Here is a 21,766-nt window from a genome sequence, read left to right as displayed (position 1 = left end):
TTGACCTGCAACTATCTCCCAACTGCAATTACTCCTTATTAGTAGTGAATAAAGTGGAAAGTCAGGAATCTGTCTAATGCCAGCATCTATGAAATTTGTGGCAAGTTAACTTGTTAGCTTGCAAGAACGTAAAAATCTCAGCCCCTTCACAATTCTTGACATGATATACCATGTTAAAAGCTAATTAAAAGAAAGCTGGAGTGGCTATATTAATAACAGACAAGGAAGACTTTCAGAATAAGGAATATTACTAGGGATTAAGAAGCCATTTCACCAAGAAGACATAATAATCCTAAATATGTAAGAACCCAACAAAAGCTTCAAAATACTTTATGCAAAAACTGATAGAACTGAAAGAGAAACAGGCAAATCCACAAGTTGGAGACTTTAACATTCCTCTCAATGTATGACAGGACAAGCAGATGATAAACATACAGAAAAATTCAACCTTACTAGTGAGAGAAAATATACAAACTCACAATGAGGGAGATCATTTACACCTAAAAGAATTCATTTAAAACTTAAGTTTGACAAATCTAAGTGTTGGTGAAGATGGGAACATCAGAAACTCTCATACATTGCTGGTGGGCATATAAGTTGATAGAACCACTCTGGAAAACAATTTGGCATTACCCAATAAAATAGAGATGTACACATCATACCACGGCAATTCCACCCCTAGTACAGCCATGATAAATTCTTATACACATGCTCTAGAAGACACGTACAACAGTTTTCATAACAGCATTGTCAGTAACTGGGGATTAAAAAAAAAAAAGACCAGGAAACAACTCAGATGCTCACAGATAGGAGAATGAATAAATAAAATTGTGATATACTCATATAACACAATACTATACAGCAGTAAAAAGGAATGAACTACAGCTATATAATTCAACATAGGTGATTCCCTAAAACATAATGTTGGGCTGGGGCAGGGGGAAATCACAGAAGAACAGACACACATAAATAACTCTAAAAAGATAAAACCAAATAATATATTGTTTAGGGATATTTACAAATGAGGTAAAACTATAAAGAAAAACAAGGAAATGATTAACCAAAATTAGATGAGAGGAGGCGGCAATCAGAGATTTCAAAGATATTTGTAATGTTTATTCTGGGTAGTAAACAGATTTTTTAATATTCCTTACCCTATACATATTACAGACATTCTCATATTTATTATATATTTATAATTTAAAATTCTTACTAAGAATAAGTAATAAGTACAGCTTCACTCAGCAAATACTGAAAACAAAAAAAAAAAGTTAAATAAAATCACCAAATACAAGAACAACACCCCTGTTGTTCCTAGACACTGAGATGCACGTGACCCAAAGAGGCCACACTAGATACTGGTTATAGTTAGCAAGATATAAAACAACATGTCAGCAAGGCAGTGTCAGGTAGTTATTCTTCAGTAGGAGTCTTCACAGCAATTCAGGGAGTATTCTCTTTGGCCCCCCAGGTGGCAGGTCAGGTAAAAGAGAACGCGATCACAAGGACCGGTGTAGTAACTACCCTAGCTTGGAAGTACCGAATAGTAACCACCAACTCCAGTCCTGAAGACACAGATTTCCAGCCTCACAATAGACTCGCTCAACTATAAGAGTTATGACACCCAGGAAAGCCCAAAGCTGTTGCCTCCCACTGGTATTTACAGTTTATTCACAGTCCTCCCAGTCCATATGTACTTTACTAATCATGATTCATTATCACCAAAAGCAAAGGTGCTTGGTTACACAACTGACATTCTATCTCTATCAGGTTTCCAGGTGAATAAAGCTAGAGAGTTAACCCAAGACCAAAACAGTCCAGGGAAAAAAAGCTACTAATTCTTTACTCACAAGAAGTGAGGAGATTAAATTTAGAATGGCACTAAGCTAAACATCTATTTATGTATTTCACTGAATCTAAAAAGACATTTTTTTGTACTACTAAGAAAGAATATGCTTCCAATTAAATATGGTGCGTCACTGATGGTAAGACCCATCCCAATTACTGAGATGTAAAATTGGTGGGGGGGGGCAGGATAAACATCTTAGAATCTATGAAATATAAAATAACTCTTCCAATTTTTCACTAAAATATTTAAGATATACAGCACTATTCTCTACCTTGGAAATATAATCTGCTCAAACAGAAACCAGTTCCCTACTAAAATCTTTCTAAAATATGTAAGGTTGTATTTTCTCGCTCAATACCAAGGTTATATTTTCTCACTCAATACCTCTCTTTCTTCATCTATTCTAAAAACACAATTCCTAGTATCAACAAAACTGATGGGGCATAGCTCTCTCCATTCTGGATGTTAAATGAGCTTCCCTCCCTGATAAAAACCACCAGAAGTCCTAAGGGCCTTTACGACCTGGAGACTTTCATGTAATGCTCTGGAGAAAAGAAAGATAGAAAGACAGACAGACAGAAAGAGAAGACAAAAAAACAGACAGAAAGAAAGGTCCTCAGGTTATCTGGGAATAACTCTGCTCCCACATGACAGAGACTGTGCAGTCAGAACAGGGGAAAACTCTTAAACCTCAATCCAGTACGGGCATACTAAATGAATGTTTTCATCTAAGTGGGCTGTGCTCAATTATTAGCTCTGTATATCTGGGAAGGCAAGTCTATCAGTTTATAAGCAAAAATGAAGATAATCAATTGGACTTTCCAAACTCTGCCTACTTGCAAACATCAGGAGTGGATAAATAGCCTCTTGTTCATAGAAGGATAAACTTGGGACCTATACAAACATTCAGCACATCTTCTTAAAATGCCAAAGAAAAGAATCTGTGATAATTTACATGAGGAAACAGAAGAAATGTAGACAGTATCTCTGCTGTGTTCTCGATAAGACAAAAGAAAATACAGTTTCTGTGAAACATCTTTTATAAGGAAAGATGATCAGTTACAAAAGGAAGGAATAGGGGCTTCCCTGGTGGCACAGTGGTTGAGAATCTGCCTGCTAATGCAGGGGACACAGGTTCGAGCCCTGGTCTAGGAGAATCCCACATGCCGTGGAGCAACTGGGCCCGTGAGCCACAACTACTGAGCCTGCATGTCTGGAGCCTGTGCTCCGCAACAAGAGAGGCCGCGATAGTGAGAGGCCCGCGCACCGCGATGAAGAGGGGCCCCGCTTGCCACAACTAGAGAAAACCCTTGCACAGAAACGAAGACCCAACACAGCAGAAATAAATAAAATAATTTAATAAACTCCTACCCCCAACATATTCTTTAAAAAAAAAGGAAGGAATAAAAACACAATAGAGATACGCAGACTAAGATATAAATGGCACCCTAAGAGATAAGGAAAAGGAAAGAAACATAAACAACAAAATTAAAATCCATACTGGAGATGAGAAAGAATAGAATCTGTATTACAGGAAAATATATCAGTAATGTAAGAAGATGAAAACAAAAAGGATCATCAAGAACGTGAAAGGACAAAGTTAAAAATAAGAGGGAAGGCAGGTATAAAAATGAAATGTAAACCAATCCACAAATAACAGGTATTTCATTAATTTAAAAACAAAATAGCATAACAAATGGAATGAAAGCAATAATCAAAGGCATAATAGAAGAACTATCCCAAAATAAAAAACACCAGGGCTTCCCTGGTGGCGCAGTGGTTGAGAGTCTGCCTGCCGATGCAGGGGACACGGGTTTGTGCCCCGGTCCAGGAGGATCCCACATGCCACGGAGCGGCTGGGCCCGTGAGCCATGACTGCTGGGCCTGCGCGTCCGGAGCCTGTGCTCCGCAATGGAAGAGGCCACAACAGTGAGAGGCCCACGTACTACAAAAACAAACAAACAAACAAACAAAAAAAAACACCAGCATCTCTACATCAAAAGGACTTTCTTATCTCAGTCAAAATTCAAAGACACCAGAATAATGTTTAGAGAATTTTAAAGGAAAAGCCTGGGACACAAGAATACCATTTTGAGCTATGCTCACATTGACATGTACACACAAAAAAAGCCATTTTCAGATATTCAAGGATTCAGAAAAGTAAACCACCTGGATATCTCCTGAAAAATAGTACGTGGAAATGTATTTGAGGCAATCAAAAAAAAAAAAAAATTAAACCTGGAACTCAAGAATGGGTATAAATGGTGTGGTATACATAGATGAGAGGTGGTGCTCCATACAAAATTAATACATAGAGGTAAGTCTAAATTGTTCTACTGAAATTTAACACATAAGCTAAATATTAAAGAGAAGATATACCGTTTAAAACATTCAACATTTATAAGTTAAAGACTCAGAAGCTGAGAGTATAAAAATTAAAACAAGCTAAATTCCTTGTATTACATAAAAGAAAATGTTTCTTATTTGTTCCCAAATTTTATCATTAAAACTACATTTCTGTATATATGCTTTTAAAAATTACTGTATCATGCTTAATAAAGCACATAAGAGTTTATGCTGCAAAAAACAGAAAGCAAAGAGTAAAACAGAATTATTTAAAAGTATAAAATTATAGGAGTAAAAATCAAATACATCAATTACAGCAAATTTTTATAGTTTAAAACCTCTACTGGAAAGATCCTCAGATGGGGTTAAAAAAAAATGAAATGACTTAAGAAGAATTAAAAATAGTGACAGGCAATTATACAACATGTAAATAGTCAAACTAAAGGAAATAGGTAATAATTTTGATGTGGAACAAGAAACAGGACTCAAGAAGAAAATTAAAAGGTCTCGTTAGACTGATTAAAAAAAGATATCTAGGGCTTCCCTGGTGGCGCAGTGGTTGAGAGTCCGCCTGCCAATGCAGGGGACATGGGTTCGTGCCCCAGTCTGGGAAGATCCCACATGCCGCGGAGCGGCTGGGCCCGTGAGCCATGGCCGCTGAGCCTGCGCGTCCAGAACCTGTGCTCCGTGATGGGAGAGGCCACAACAGTGAGAGGCCCGTGTACCGCAAAAAAAAGAAAAAGATATCTACAGTGCTACTCAAATGCAGTCTATGACAAAGTTGTTTGTTATAGGTTTGCAACAAGCAAGTATCAAACTAGAAACTTTTACAGAAATTTGACAGGAATTCTATACCTGTTTAATAATATGATAATAAAAAAAGGAAGCTTGTTGGGTTTTCTTTCTCATTTCATTTTTCTAGTAATTCACTTTTTTTTTTAAAGAGGTGGATTTTATTTTTAATTTATTTATTATTTATTTATGGCTGCGTTGGGTCTTCGTTGCTGCGCGCGGGCTTTCTCTAGTTGCGGCAAGCAGGGGCTACTCTTCATTGTGGTGTGTGGGCTTCTCAATGTGGTGGCTTCTCTTGTTGCGGAGCACAGGCTCTAGGCATGCGGGCTTCAGTAGTTGTGGCACATGGGCTCAGCAGTTGTGGCTTGCGGGCTCTAAAGCACAGGCTCATTAGTTGTGGTGCACGGGCTTAGCTGCCCCGCAGCATGTGGGATCCTCCAGTACCAGGGATCAAACCCCTGTCCCCTGCACTGGCAGGCAGATTCTTAACCACTGCACCACCAGGAAGTCCCTAGTAATTCATTTTTAATGTATATTAAAGAGCTATCAGAAAAAATTGATTCTTCACCACAATTAGTTTGAAAAGTACTGCTATAAAAGACCTATCAGGGCTTCCCTGGTGGCGCAGTGGTTGAGAGTCCACCTGCCAATGCAGGGGACACGGGTTCGTGCCCCGGTCCGGGAAGATCCCACATGCTGCAGAGAGGCTGGGCCCGTGAACCATGGCCGCTGAGCCTGCGCGTCCGGAGCCTGTGCTCCGCAACGGGAGAGACCACAACAGTGAGAGGCCCGCGTACGGCAAAAAAAAAAAAAAAAAAAAAAAAGACCTATCAGTTATAAAGCTTTATGTGCCAATAACACAACATCAAAATATACAAAAGTTAAAACAATTAGAGATGCAAAGCGAAAGTGAAGAACAAAATAAAGTGGGAAAGTCTCATTCCATGACAGAATAGATTAAAAATAAGTAGAGAATGAAAACAAATGATGAAAAAAAAAAGAAAACAAATTATGAAATGTCACATTTCCTTCAGGAAGTCATCTATTATAAGATGTACCATCAGTTTAATACTAGCTTTTCAGGAGAAAAAATTACTGTGTAAAATGTACACATTGTGAGATGTATTACAACCTCAGAAATATTAGAATTTTTTTAAAAGAATCAATCAAGGAAATAATAGTATGTCAACAATTTGGTAACAAATAAATAGAAAAATTTAATTGTCGATGAAACATTTATAAAGATACTGATGATATAACAGACCCTAAACAATACCTTGACAACTTTGAAAAATTAAAAACCATGTAAAGCATGGCAAAAAAGGGTTTTCTACTATTTCTCACTATGAATCACTTAAGGATTCCTGTCTGGTTTTGCTTTTTTTGATGCTGCTGGGTAAAATGATTATGAAGAAAGGGTTTGCCAACTTTAAAAACTTTTGAGAACTACATTAAATGACTTAAAACATGCTAATCTCTTTAGCCTTGCAGTTTTCTATTCCACTTTTATATAGAATTCAAGGGAAGAAGTCAAAGTATTTCATAATGTCAGATGCTGCATATATCATAGATGCCTCTGCTATCCTCTTCCTACCTCATTACAATCTTATTAAAAATGTAGGATATTATTTGGGTAATGGGTAGCATTACTGCTTTCTCAAAAAAGGTCACAGTCTGTTTGTCTTTCTTCTTTGTGGCCCACTGGAAAAACAACAGCCAAATGTAGCCACACTAATATAGCTATATGATTGATTAGGTAAAGGCTGGCTAAAGAGATAAAGGGTTATACGAGAGCACTGCTTGAAACACTACCACTTTATATATGTGTGTATACTGTACACATTACACACAAACACATACACACAATGCACACTGAACTAGGTAACACTCAAAGCAACATTATTAACAATTTATTTTAAGTAACAGAAATGTATTTTCCGCCTACGCTCTACAGTCAATCATCTAAAAATTACCCTCCAAAGGATGATCCTACTTCTTGGACTGGTCTGTCAAAAGGAGTGGTCTCAAAAAAAAAAAAAAAAAGGAGTGGTCTCATGATAGTACCAAACTTAGAAGAGAAAAAAGTATATCAAAGATAGGATCCTTTTGAAACTTTTCATTTTAAGTCAGGGTTTTGAAAGGTAAGTTCTCTAAATAAGTGTTCTTCCATTCCCAAAGCTAATACTTAAACCTAACCTCAACTAAATGTGTTCTAAAAGCGTCATTTAAGATACAAACTTCGTTATAAAATGAAAAAAAATTATTTAAATAAAATGTATTTACCATAAGAATAAAACTAGAAAAAATATTTGCAACTCAATTCACAGATATAGACCAATTTTCCTAATATATGAAGAGCTTCTTGGAATCAGTAAGCAAAAGACCAAGACTCAAACAGAAAAGTGGGTAAAAGATAAACGAGTGGTATCCTGAAAAAGAAATACAAATGGCTCTCAAGTATCTGGAAGGACATCCAATCTCACTCATAATAAAAGAATGCAAATTAAAACTACACTGAGATCTATAATTTTTATCTATTAGATTGGTAAAGATCAAAACATTTGAGACCATAACCTTGGTGAAAATATGGAAGAAGTCTCATTACTGCTGGTGGGAGTACAGATTGAAACAACCTCTGTATTATATAGTTCTTCTTACTGGAAGAAATCCTTGTAAGATATTTAAAAAATGTAGTACATAAGATATGTTCAGGCTGGTGTGAGCTGTGGGTCATTTTAAAAAATTTGTTAGTAATTGTCTGCTTTTATAGAATACTGTTCATACAATGAAGCAGACAGGTGGACAAGTTTAAGAAACTTTGATGATGAACACAGTAGTATTGCTCCATCTGCTCCTCACCTCATGATGGCCTACTGTGCACTTAGTGGGTGATCAATTAAATCTGCTGGGTGAATGGGACCAGGAATGATGCTGAAGGATGATGAGAATGGAATAAAACAACTGAGAACAAGAAATTAACTAAATTTATCTGAATTGGTAAATAAATTGCTTAAACACTATACTTTTTCAAGAGTAGCGCACTGTACACTGACAAATGTTTTCTGAAAAATGAGTCGGCCAGCAACAGAGGTATAGCAGATTGTTGCAGTAATGGCCCCCTAATGAGTCACACACTTTTAGGAAATTCCTCCCACACAGACTCTGGGCTTGGCCATGTGATTTGCTTTGGCCCATCAGACAAAATATATGGGGCTTGCCTTCACTTGCTGCTCCTACAAATCCTACTACTGCCTCCACATGAAGGCTAGCCTTCTGGAGACACATGGCTCTCTGCCACCCCAGCACCAATATCCAGACATAGGAGTGAAGCCATTCTAGGCCAATTGGCTTCCAGACGACCTCTCAGCTGATTGCAGCCACATAAGCAAGCCCAGCCAGAAGCAGGAGCAGAACTGCTGAACTGAGCCCTTGCCAGAATCATGGGCTAACAAATGGCTATTGTTTTTTGGGTTTTTTTTTTTTTTGCGGTACGCGGGCCTCTCACTGCTGCGGCCTCTCCCGCTGCGGAGCACAGGCTCCGGACGCGCAGGCTCAGCGGCCATGGCTCACGGGCCCAGCCGCTCCGCGGCACGCAGGACCCTCCCGGACCGGGGCACGAACCCGCGTCCCCTGCATCGGCAGGCGGACCCTCAACCACTGAGCCACCAGGGAAGCCCATGGCTATTGTTTTATACACTAAGTTTTGGGGCAGGTTTGCTAAACAAAAACTGATACAAGTGGGGAGGTGAACAGGATTAGTGGCCAAGGAAAATTTTTGTTTTGCCTGTTTCTGCTTTTTTAAATTTCACAATGAGAATATATTCATATATTATTTAATTAACTTATAAAAATATTTTATATCAGATTGATATTACAGTAAAGCCCTACCATCACCTTATAAACACATACACATAAAAACAAAATAATTCAGTTCAAATGATAACATGAATCTGAGAGGAAACATTAATATTGCTCAGGAAAAAAAGGGTCAGTACAGAGTAGCAGGGTATATTTATTACAAAAAACATTAATGAATAAGAATACATTCATGGTCACTGTCATGTCTCAGTAATGGCTATTATCAGATTCTGGAAGTGTTAGGAAACATATGTCTCAGATTCTGCTTCTCTGCTTCTTCTGTTTAGGCAGGTAATGGCCTAATACATGTTCCCTCATTTTAATTCTCACATGCTATGAGGTAAACATATGCTGAATAACTTCAGGCAAAAGTTAATTAATCTCTTCATGCCTCATTTCCTCAACTGTAAAACGGAGATAGTAATAACTATTTTATAGAGTCATGAAAATTAAAACACTAGAATAAGGCACACAGTAAGGGCTCAATAAATGGTCTATAACCACTGTTAGTAAAATGATGTAACCTTAAAGTCTTTTGACTAACTTGGCTTCTATTTTATAATCACTAAGCAACATCAACCAAAGTGTGATTAATCAAAATTAATTTGAAAATATTTCTAATAACTTCATGAAAAAAACGAGAAGACAATGCTATTAAAAAACAAAACAAAAGAAAACCTGGAAATATATGTAGAAAAAATATGGTGAAGAAAATTGAAACTCTAGGCAATAATAAATTCATTTGGTCCACATTCCACAATACTAAATCGGTTTAAAAACCAAAGGCTTCAATTTTTGTGTGTGTGTTACTAATTCACAAAAGACAAAAAAAGAAGAGAGCGATAGTTCCCACTGTCACCTTTACTATGATCTCTGGCGCGCACACACTTCCAACTCATTCTACCATCATTTTAAAAAAAGAAGGCACTACTAATGGCTTTGGAAAATAAGGCTCTTTCACAAGAAATACACTTAACCTAAACGGCAGTATTGCAAAACTGTAGTTACTCCTTGATCAATGGCTTAACACTGCCCTTTTTCAAGGCAAGAACACACACACACACACACACACACACACACACACACACACACACACACACACACACACACACACACACACACACACACACACACACACACACACACACACACACACCAACAGTTTAAAAAGAAAAATTAGGCCTGGGTAGGGTACTTATAAAACATAGCCAATTTTTTAAAAGTGTTTTAAACCAGTAATTACCTAGACTTAAGACATACGAGTCAGTGACCAACTGTAAAGAGCCTTACACCACAATGTACAGGTATTTTAGTTTGTCCTATTCTGAGGAATGAATAAATGCTACAAAAATTCCATTTTTCACTTCAATTCAACTCAAACATTTTAAAGAGTGCTTGGTATATAGCAGTAATGTGGCAGATTCTGGAGTTAGAAGGGGTAGAAAGAAAGTAACAGTTATGTTACTATATATGCCAGATATGTGCTGCTTACCATGTTTAATCATCATAATCCAGTGAGGTAGAAATTATTAAAACTCACTTTACAGAGGAGGAAATTAAGGCTCACAGAAATAAAATAACTTATCCAGGGTTTCTTAGCAGCAGAAGGCAGTGTGGAGGATCCTGGGGTAGGGGTGAGGGGCAGGAGGCACACGAGGGTAGTGCCATATGACTATTCCTACAGACAAACACAACACTCAGTGTAGTCAGTCCTTTATCAGCCATGTGAAAAGAGGCTAGGACTGTGGAAGACCAAAGAGGTAATCTTTTGGGAATGGGCAAAGGAGTCACAGAAGGCTTTAAAGTGGTTAATATTTGAGTTGTTACTTTAAGGATGAGTAGATTTATCAACTTCAATGCCAAGGTTCACCCCCACCTCCCCTCATCCCCAATATATTAACCAAAATAAATTACTTACTTGAAATTGAGAAAAACAATTTTGAGAGAAATCTTCCTCAGATATATTATTCCATAGTTTTAAAACAAATAATATGATGACAGTTTAATTTTTAGGTTGCTTTTATGTGGCTTGTCTTGGTTTTTATTCTGAAATGAAATTTAGATTAGTCATTTTCTTGTTCTGAGAAACTAGGAGTATGTCAACATGTTTTAACTTCACATTTTTTCACATATCAACATGTATTCTTACTTACAAACTCTTTCATTTCACCATCTCAAACAAAACCTAATTTAATGTATAAATTACTTTGAAGTATAAATATATATGCAAAATAAGATATTTCTTTTAATCCCTGTTATACTTCCTTGGTAGTTGTAATAAATGGAAGAAAAATAGAAAACTCTTGTTAAACTGTTATATACTACACAAGCATTTTTGAGGTAACATGCTTTCTTTTATTCTTTGAATCATATATATAGTAAATGCTCTCTTAACCCAAAGAAAATTAAATAACTGTCCCCAAGGAAATTGACCTCAAAATCTTAGTACTTCCCACAGCTATCATCTAAAAAGAAAACAGAATTGGACCAAAAAAACCCTAAGTTTTCAGAAGACAATTACTGCCCTTTTTCCTCCAAATTTACTTTGCTAAGCATATATTCAATTTCTGCTGCAGAAAACAGTCCAGTTTGCCAATACTAATTAAGCAACAAAATATTTTTCACTTAAAAAAATGAAATACTTAAAAATCTACAGAGAACCGGAAGAAACACAGAAGATCATCTGGAAAACTTAAAAGAAATGACAAAAAAATAAACAAAAAACAAACAAGCCCCACCCAACCACACACCAAAAGGTTACATAGCTGTCACTAAGAGGGTTTTACTTATAATTTGTTTTGGTCTCAAAGTGCATCTACTTTATGTCTAGACAGTGAAGTGTTTTTCTTTAAATTGCCTAAGACACCTACTCCTGCCTTATCTGTATCTTATCTGGAAACTATAAGTTAACACAATTTTACCCGAAGTTTAGTGTACCTTAACTCCCATTATTTATTTCCTCTCTTATTTAGCATCACTGTGGTGTTAAAATGGCAGCCAGGTACCGAAGTGACATATACCATCCTGTATCCCGTATCTTAATAAGTTTCTAAGTATTTCTCTGAAATATCTAAGGCTAATGGCAACTTTCTTTGAAGCCTATTTAACCCCAACCTACTTAAACCCCAATCATTTTTCACTCATTTTTAATTGAACAAATTCTAATCCAATAAAAAGCAAGACCAGAAAAAGTTTAATTACAGCACCAGAGGAACTTGAAAGGTCTCCTGATTCATTCCCCTTTTCTTTGGAAAACTATATACATACAATTCTAGTATCAATTTTTGTTTATATCTGTCCTAAATTCCTCTTGTTATAGTCTAACCTTTATATTATTCTTTAAAAGGAGATAGCTACAGTTATCACAAAACAAATCCTACTATATAACCTAGGCTACAGGAAGAGTCTAAGCACTATCGGACACAGCAGGCCCTCAAAGATTTCTAAACTGTGTACGTGCATTTTTTTTCCTCTTAACGTCTGTATGTTCGTCTTTCAATTATAACCGATGCCTTTCCAATTTTCCCTCAGGTCTGGGGAGCCAGTGTGAGGCAGTAAGGGCCGAGTCAAGATCCCCAGTTTTCAGACCCAGCCCCACACCAACCAACTGTAAAGTGGACAAATCCCTGAGCTTATCTATCTAGATATCAGTTTTCTTTAAATAAAATGAGAGAATTTCACCAGAACAGTGTTTCCAACCCCTTTCACACTGTAAATAATATTTGTTCAGCACACTGGCCAACAAGAGGGCATTTGGAGGCATCGACATGGTGCTTGATGAAAAAAATTTATCACATTTTCTTTATATAATTATGGAAGAAATTTTTTAATTTAAATAAAATTTGTAACAATATGAATGAATTTCAAATCCAACCTTTTTCACATCAGGAGCAATATTTCAAAATAACAATGATGATTTATTTTTTCAGAACATACATGCACTATTAGGCAGTCACCTTGCAACAAGCTAAATGGCACATCAAACAGCTAAGAGAATCCAATACAGGCAAAATTCAGGCGTAGAGCTAGGCCCCCCAGTGCAACATCCCTGCTACCCAGTCCTCTCATCATCAGTGGCTGCACCTTGCACTGGATGACACACTCCTCAGCACCCTGAATACAAACTCCAATGACAGCTCCACGATCCTTTCTTGACAAGAGGCAGCTGCATACTCTGGCTGGCTGAAGTAGATTCCAAGTAGTAAAGCACCTTCTTTAATGTACTTAAAGTATCAAACAAAGCAATACCTGCTAGTTATGCTCATCATGCTCTCTGCTTACAGGAACCCCACACCCAACCTTCAGACCCCACTCAACTAGTGCCCAGAGCCACATAACATCAACTGGAAGCTCTGAATTAGAAGACCTCAAATTAAACAGTAAAATTAAAACCTAAAATTAAACAGTACTGCAGTAATCATTTGACAACTATTTAGGACTACTATGCCCTTTTATTTTTGTTCTTCCTTACCAATTCTTGCAAGCACAACATAACCTAAAAAAATTAACTCTGAACAGGTATCCCATGCACATGGCAAAAAACATCCCAAAGTTACCAAACAGTAAACTATAAAAAAAATTAGACTCCCACCTTTGTCCTCTAGGCCACCAGTTACCCTCACTGGAGGCAACCACTGTTACAAAACTCTCATGTATCCTTCCAGATATATGTGTACAATATATATACTTATACATATATATTTATATTTTTATTTACATATATTTATTTATATTTATATGTTTTATACATACATATATATTTTTTAAGCCACACAAATGGCAGCATACCACACATGGAGTCTTGCATCTTGCTTTTTTTCCTCTTATCAGACATGGCACCACAGCAGTACACATAGTGTTGCCTCATTATTTTAAGGACTGCCTAGTATTCCATTGAATAGATATGCCATAATAATACTTAACTACTCCCCTACTGGTTTATGTTTAGGTTGTTTCCAACCTTTTGCAATGACAAACAATGCTGCCACAAATATTCTTATATGTTCATTTAACACATATATAATATCTTTTAGAGGATAAAATTCTTGAATGAAGTTGCTAGATGAAAATATACATGAAAAAGTAAAAAAAGAACTTAAAAAAAAAAAGGGAATTCCCTGGCGATCCAGTGGTTAGGACTCTGGGCTTTCACTGCCAGGGGCCCGGGTTCAATCCTTAGTAGGGTAAGTTCCCACAAGCTGCGCGACACGGCCAAAAAAAAAAAACCACCACTAAAATATACGCGCATTTTTAAATTCTGAAAATGATTTACAAATTGCTTTCCATAGAAAATGAACATTTTATACTCCCACCAGCAATATATGAGAATGCCCATTTCCCCTTCCTCTCACCCTCCCCAAGTTATACTATGTAATCAATCTTTCCTAATTAGATAGGTGATAAATGGTATGCTGTAGCTTTAATTTACATCTTCATTATAATAAAATTGCACATCTTTTCATATGAATTCTCTTTGCTCACTTTTTCTACTGGATTGTTTTCTAGGAGCTCTTTGTATATTAAGAGGAAATTAGTCCTTTGTGAAAAGTGTACAAATAATTTTTACTAGTCTACTCTTCTTTTAACTTTATGATTTTTGTCATTATACAGAATTTTATTTTTACGGTGTAAAATTCAGCAATCTGGCTTCAGTTCTGTTTCATACTTTGAAAGGCCTTCACCATTCCTAGATTAAATTAAAATAATTATCCTACATTTTTTGTTTGTTTTCACATTTAAATCTTCTCACTTATCTGGAAGCCAACACTTTATTAAAGAATTCTTTCCACTACTGACAGGAAAGGTAGCATCCATTATCATACACTAAGTTCTTACATATATTAGAGTCTCTGCTCTGTTTCATTGCTGTCATGTGCCAAAGCCATCCTACTCTGCAAAACATTTTAAAATTAAAATCAGTTTACATATAAATGAGTATAATAAAACTAGAAATTACTGGTTTTCTTTAATATAAGAATCATTTTGCAGTTCCTAAACTGAATTTATATAATCAAGTTTAACACTATCATCATGCAATCATGCATTTTAGTTGATACTTATTTGGGAGCCCAATATCAACCTCAAGTCCTTTTCCCATATTTCTGACAGCTTTTCCTTAATTTTGTATAGTTTCTTTTTCCAAATTATAAAATCAATACATGTTCTCTGAAGAAAATCTGAAAAATACAAAATACACCTCCCAGTGATAACCAACCTTTATATTCTGGTGCATTTTTTCTGCATAAATGATTATTTTGCAAACTGATTTTTTTCATATAATATACTGATAGCATTTTCCCATATTATTATATATTATATTATAATCATGAAAACATGACTTTAATGACATAAATTCTACTAAATGAATATGCCCAATTTATGTAACCATTTCTCAGTTGTTGAACATTTGGGGCTGTTCCCTGTTATGCCTATCATCTATTGATTAATTCTTGCAACAAATGCTTGAGTTTCAAGCACTGTGGTCAGCACTGTCTGTATAATGGTGAGCAAAAATGAACGCATTACCAGCATTTATGGAGATTACTGGGAAAAACAATCAATCTCCAATGTATATAAAAATTACAACTATAGCAAGTGCTATGAAGGAGAGTTTATGGAGCTTTGAGAGTCTATGGAAGGCTTCCCTGAGGAATGACAAATTGGAGTTTAGGTGAAGGAAAAGGAAAAACGTTCTAGGCAGAGGGAACAGCAGGTACAAAGCCCTCATTGAGGGAGGAGCATGGCAAGAATAAGGGACTGAAATAAGGTCAATATGGCTGGAACATAAAGAGGAAGGCAAGAAGGACATGGCTCAAGCCATTACTGGATAGAGAGGTAGGGACCAGACTGTGCAAGACCTTGTAAGACATGTAGATGCCACCACATAAGACATGTAGCTTTGTCCTTATCCTAAATGCAATGGAAAGCTACTGAAGCATACCAAGTAGTATGGTGATATAATCAGGTTTGCATTTTGAAAAGATTCCTGATTACAGTGTAGAAAACAGATTAGAAGGGAACAGAATAGATTGGGGTAGGCCAAGATTAGGAGGCTGTTTATTGTAAATGCATCCAAAAATGCTAGTAGTTTAGACTAGGGTGGTGATGGATAATGAAAGAAGTAGATGGATTCAAAAGATAATCAGATTTTGCCAAAAGATTTACATTCATAGATTAAAATCCCTAAAACTGGAATTACTGGGTCAAAAAACAACATTTCAAGGATTCTGATATGCATTGCCAAGCTGCCCAGCCAAGAGCAGTTTTCTCTCCATTTGTGAATTACCTTGTATCTGTTCCTCTATCAGAATTTTAATATTCTTTTGAAATTGCTTTAAAATGACTTAATCCATACTTCCTTCATGAAGCCTTCCCTGACTCCCCTTTTTGCCTGCTAGGTGGTCAATGAACATGTCCTCCTTTGAGTCCTCACTTTGTCTTACACACATTTCTTTTATATTCCAATTAAACTATGTTTGACTTATGTTTACATGTCTATCATCCCTCCTATATTGTGAGCTTCTGGAGGGTAAAAATTGTTCATAACGACGGCACTTAAAACATAGCTCAATATATATGCAGTAGGTTCTCATTAAGTGTTCACTGAATGAACTGAATCACGTACTACAACATTCCACTGTGTCCACAGATTTAAGAGGACTCCTGCTTAATAAGCTTCTGATTAACTGATGGTTATTTTAAGTCAAACACAATACAGAAAACTAACAAAATTTGCAACTCAAGCTTCAAATACCTACTAAATAAACTGACTAATTTTGTTTGTGGTAAATCACTAAATCTCAGTAGTGCTCCTGAAAAATCTTTCTAATATTTATTTCAAATAGGCATTATGTGATGTTAAAATATTTTTAAATGGTTTAAAAAAAAAGCCTATGAACAAGACTTTTTTAGAGAAATTATTCGTAATCTGAGTTGTTGATAAATGCTTTAGCTTTCAAAATTGTACTCATCTCAAATTTAATAATCCACCAAAATACCCAAAAAGTGAGATTATGCAACTACATAACTTTATACAGCATTTCAGAATTATCAATTTCTTATGTTGAATAACCTGATTTCATAGCATCTAGAACAATCTACTAAAATTTTCACTAGCTGGAGGAAGACTTGGGGGGGGGGGAGATGGCAGAGTTCCTTACAGTAATCTTAAAGTCAAGCAGCTCCCTCTATAGTCTGTTTGTCCTACTTTGTTTAATTACTTGCTATGTGAACATCTCACTCACACTCTTCTGTTTACTCCTACTCTGCATCTCAGCAGGGAAGCTTTTTGAAAGGATAATTCTGTTTAAATTGATGTTGAGAAAACTGAGAAAGCTGTCTAAGCTCAACATGAAATGAGTTACATCAGGCAACTAATAAGCAAGAGTTAGTATGTGGTAACTGGGCAGCTTCCCAGATCCACCTGAGTCAGGTCCTTACAATAAAGCCTTAGGATTTTATTTGAAGTGAATTCCCAGAGCACTCATACCCATATTCAAATCTAAGTGAAAAAACGCTGTCCTGTACTTTAGTTATTTATAACCTTGCTTCCCACCACTAAAACAAGTTACCAAAAAATTGTTATATTGCTAAATACATTGTATGTCAAAACAATATTCAAGACATTTTTAAATGAGTGAAAGAAAAGCAGAAGAGGTTTTTGGTTTTTTAAAAATAATTCCATCACTTATATAAAGAAAATTTAATTGATTCTCTCAGGAACCAATATCCTCAACCACCAAAGGATTAAATCAGTTAGTCAGGATTTATCATTCAAATTTGAATGTACCACTTTTTAAAATACCTTTTCAAATTTCACCAACTTAAGATATGAGAGCTCTTAAACCTAAGACAATTTATTTCTTAAATTACTCAAATATGCCCTCAAAACACAGGACAATCAGAAGTCAACTGGACTGTTTTCTAAAGCAGAAAAACACTTTTCATGCAATAATAGGAAAACTGAACTAGTAAAAATGTAATAAACCAATCAGTTCAAAATTTATAATATAAATCTGAAATGGTCATTTTATTTGGGAAAAAATTTCTTCTGCTGTTATTTTTCACAACTTCATTTGAAAAGCAAACTCAGTTTAAAAACGTATTTTCTCCAAACCAAGGTAAAGAATTGAGGACTTCCAAAATTTCCTATGTATGAAAGACTTAAGTTTATGACACTCTAACGTAGATTTATCATGTGTTACAATTTTTCATTAATTTTACTAATTAGTAGATATATATAGTTTGTGCTTTCAAACAATAAATCTGTCTTCATTAAAAATTCTAGCATTCAGACTTTTACTAAGTCAAATTGACTTCTTTTTTATGTTAATTATTTTCAAAATTTATTTTACTAGGTGGACTGGACTACTTTTCTTTGGGGAGAGAATTCAGAAGCAAATAATTGTATAGTTTTTATTTATGTTCAATTAATATTAATTTTACTGGGAGTTTCTGACATGCTAAAAATGCTGGCTTGATTCTGAAAGCTGTAAACTCTAAATGTATGCCAGTGATGTCAAAATTTTTCACCTTTTGAGGAAACACAAAAATTTATGTTTGTGAACTATATTTATATTTATATATTTATATTTATAGCAAACTCAATTCAATTATCCTTAACAACTTGAAGTTTGGATTTCTCTGTATCAGGTTTTATATCTTTCAATGTATGTACAAAAAGGTCTAACTTTTATATTGATTTACATTATACATTTCAGTGATTTTTTAATCCAGTTTTTTTTAAGGGGTGGGAGGGGGAGATGCTGGTAATCTATTGTAAGATGTCCAAGAGGAAGAAACACGTATTTCTTTTTACAGACTAGTTCACATTTCTATATTTTTTTATATTGAGAAACACAAAAGTACACCATACTCTTTATTTTTTAAAGAATATTTTTTCACATAATAAAATTCCTCCTAGCTCACTCTGAAATTCACTTTTTTTCCACAAACAAAACTTTCCTATAAAACAGAGCTTGCAAATCACTCAGGGTTACATATTTAATGACTTGTGCAGAGAAAAAAAAAAAACTATGTGTAGAAAAGTAACCCAAACCATACAAACTGTAATACGCAGCAATGCTACAGTATATCCTATTAGCATGTCCCTTTAAAATTTCAAAATCTGGCTGAACAGAGCTATATCAACATCCCTATCTTATTCCTTCTCTGCACCTGAAGTGAAAAAAAACACAACAGTATATTACACTGAAATTCCAATTAGAAACAAAGACAGCACCACTATATTTAAAAGAGCAGAAAATCTATCCTTCAGAACTCTTTATTGCCTCTGTTCTCCAGCCTCCAAAGTTTCAGGTGTTACACTTTCAACAAATTGTTAACAGCACCCAAATGCCCCATCTTAAAAAGTCCATATCATCAAAATCTTTTTCACTGTTTTAAAAAGAAGCATTCTATCAAATCTCACTAACAACATTGAAATTTTTAACGAAGAGAATTCACATTAAAAGATAACTGCTTAGAGTGCTTGTGTTTGGGAAAGTGCTATTATCTTGATAGCCCACAGGAAAACTGACTGCAGTAATAAGATGAATGGTGATTAGAGCAAGGAGCATCAAGTGGGAAACGCTATCTAAAATCCCAAAGGACAGTACATAGCTAGAGGTAAGAGCATCTCTTTCTAGGAGGCAGCTCCATTACTTCACAAAGGCAGTTCAAAGCATGTAGAAAAGCAAAACAATTAAAAACCTTGTAAATTTGGCCACTATCCTACTTACATTATCATAAATCCCCAAGAGCTTTTGAGAACGTAGCTTGTCTCCCCACCCCACTGGTTCTTCAAAATTGTTTTTGTCTTAGATGTACGTGTATTTAAAATGCAATGCTACACCCCAGCACAGGAGCATTTTTTTTTTAAATATTTGCGTTGCTGGACTTAGATGTGGTTCCTATGAAATTCACGCTATTAAGTGGGATGTTGTACGTTGGACAACATAAACACGCATTTCCTACTTCCGTGGATACACATTTCCCTGAAAGCAATGCACCTGGGGACGCAGCCCTGTCCCCCAGACTCTGAGGCTTTACTTCAAACTCTAAGGAGTTACGACCTGCACTCACAGCAGAACCACATGGTCACTTCAACAAGAAAGATTATCTGGCCCCAGGCACCATTCTTCAGCCCACAGCATCTCCAGAAGGGGCAGAGGAGAGCGCTGGTGAGAAGAGGCGACGAGGCGCGACTGACAACAGAGCTGACACTTCCCCACTCCTCTGAAAAATATTTCCAGCAAGGGGAACTTGGGAGACGCAGAGGGTGTCCGCGGTCCCACCAGCGACCGACCTCAGAGCGGGGCCCCGCGCAACCGTTCACGGAGGACATGGCGCGGCCACCTGACCCGTCCTCCGGGGCGAGAGTGGTGCCCGCTCCGCCTGCCCGCGACCCCAAGTGCGGACCCGGCTCCCGACCGCCGCACGCAGTGTAAACACTCGGCGCCCGCCGCCTCCCCGCCTGAGATGGGATGCGGGGGACGGCGCGCGACGCCCGCACGGACCCCCATTTTTGCGCCTCTCGTCAGGCTCGGGAGGAAAGGCGAGGAGGGCCAAGGGGAGGGAAGACGCGGCAGCGGTCTGCGGAGAGGGCCGGCGGCGTGCGCGCGAGTGCGCGGCGGGGAGGGCTGCCCGGGCGTCCGCCGCTCCCGCCCGCTTACCTGCCGGGGTCGCTCCGAAGATTCGCACCACCGGCACCTTCTTGACAGGGGCCTGGGTGAGGGGGGATTGGCAGATATCCAGCCCCTGCAGTGGGTTGGCCATGTAGTAGTCGGCAGTCACTATCCTCACTGAAAACATGTTCGCCGCCGCCGCCACTACCTCCTCTTCACTAGAGACCTGGCAGCGGCAGCAGCAGCGGCGGCTCCTTCCGCAGCGGCGGCCCCACAGCCGCGGTGGCGGCGGCGCCCCCTCCTCTCCGCGGTTCGGTCCCCTCCCCTCACACTCAGACACGGCGAACAGCGGCGGCGGGCGGGGCGGTGTGGGCACTGCTGCCGCCGCCTCCTCAGGAGCACCCGGCGAGGGGCGACAGGAAGGAAGCCCTCGCGCTTTCGTCGGTGCTGGTGCTGCTGCTGCTGCTGCCGCCACTGCCGCCGCCGCCGGGAATCACACGGGCTCCTCCGTCCCAGGCTGCAGCTCTTGTTGCCATGATGATGATGTCACGGACGCAACCACTGGGGGAGGGAAGAAGGGGGGGTTGTGTGTGCGGCGAAGAGAAGGCTGTGAGTAGTTGGGGGAGGGGAAGCGGCGGGAAAGGGAGGGAACCGGTAGGGCGCCCCAGCGGGACATCCAGGCGGGGGCCGAGTATGTGTTTTCTCCCCCGCCCCCGGGCACGCAGCGAGAGCTGAAGCTGCCGGAAAGCTCGGCCGGCCCAGGGCGCGGGGGATCGATGACTCGGCCGGTGGGCACGGCTACCTGGGTGAGGGGCAGCGGAGGGAGGGGGCGGCGGAGCGCCGATGTCATGGATGGGCTCGGAGGGCCTGGCGGGAGGGGGACGCCAGTGTTCAGGGCCGTTTCGGTGGCTAGGCGGGATTGGCCGGAGCCGCGGTGATCGCGCTCGCCTCGCCGACCGCCATTTCACATTCTGCAGAGTAGGCGGGGGCAGCCGCGGAAACGGCTTTTTACAAGGTAAGAAAACCCGCCCGCGGGGAGGCGAGGCGCAGCCCTCGTGCCGCTGCAGCCTCGCGGGAGGGCGGGCGGCGGACGCAGCCGGCCCTTCTCAGGTAACGCAGCGGCCTCGCGCGTGGCCCAGGGGCGGTGCGAGGGGCGGGGGCGCGCGAGCGCGGGCTTCGGCCTATAAAAGAGCCGCCCAGCCGTTCGTTCCCCCACATGCGGCGCGAGCCACCGCGCCCCCTCTTCAGCTGCTGTTCTGCAGTGTCTGCGCCTGGCCGCTTAATGAGTTTTATTCAC

At 38.6% G+C, this 21,766-nt stretch overlaps 1 protein-coding gene across 1 annotated transcript in view; it reads right to left on the bottom strand.

Moving 5' to 3' along the window:
• The window catches only part of REV3L (REV3 like, DNA directed polymerase zeta catalytic subunit), a 186,131-nt gene extending 165,087 nt beyond the window's left edge, over window positions 1-21,044 (bottom strand). The window contains exon 1 of the mRNA XM_060168321.1: window positions 20,518-21,044. Coding sequence (XP_060024304.1) covers window positions 20,518-20,656 — 139 coding nt within the window. The 5' untranslated portion in view covers window positions 20,657-21,044. The remainder of the gene's footprint in view (window positions 1-20,517) is intronic.
• Between the last annotated feature and the right edge of the window lie 722 nt (window positions 21,045-21,766).

The sequence above is a fragment of the Lagenorhynchus albirostris genome, chromosome 12 (genome assembly GCF_949774975.1).
Source record: "Lagenorhynchus albirostris chromosome 12, mLagAlb1.1, whole genome shotgun sequence".
NCBI lineage: Eukaryota > Metazoa > Chordata > Mammalia > Artiodactyla > Delphinidae > Lagenorhynchus > Lagenorhynchus albirostris.
The sequence above is the reverse complement of the archived record's forward strand: the minus strand, read 5'-3'. Positions and strand labels throughout refer to the sequence as shown.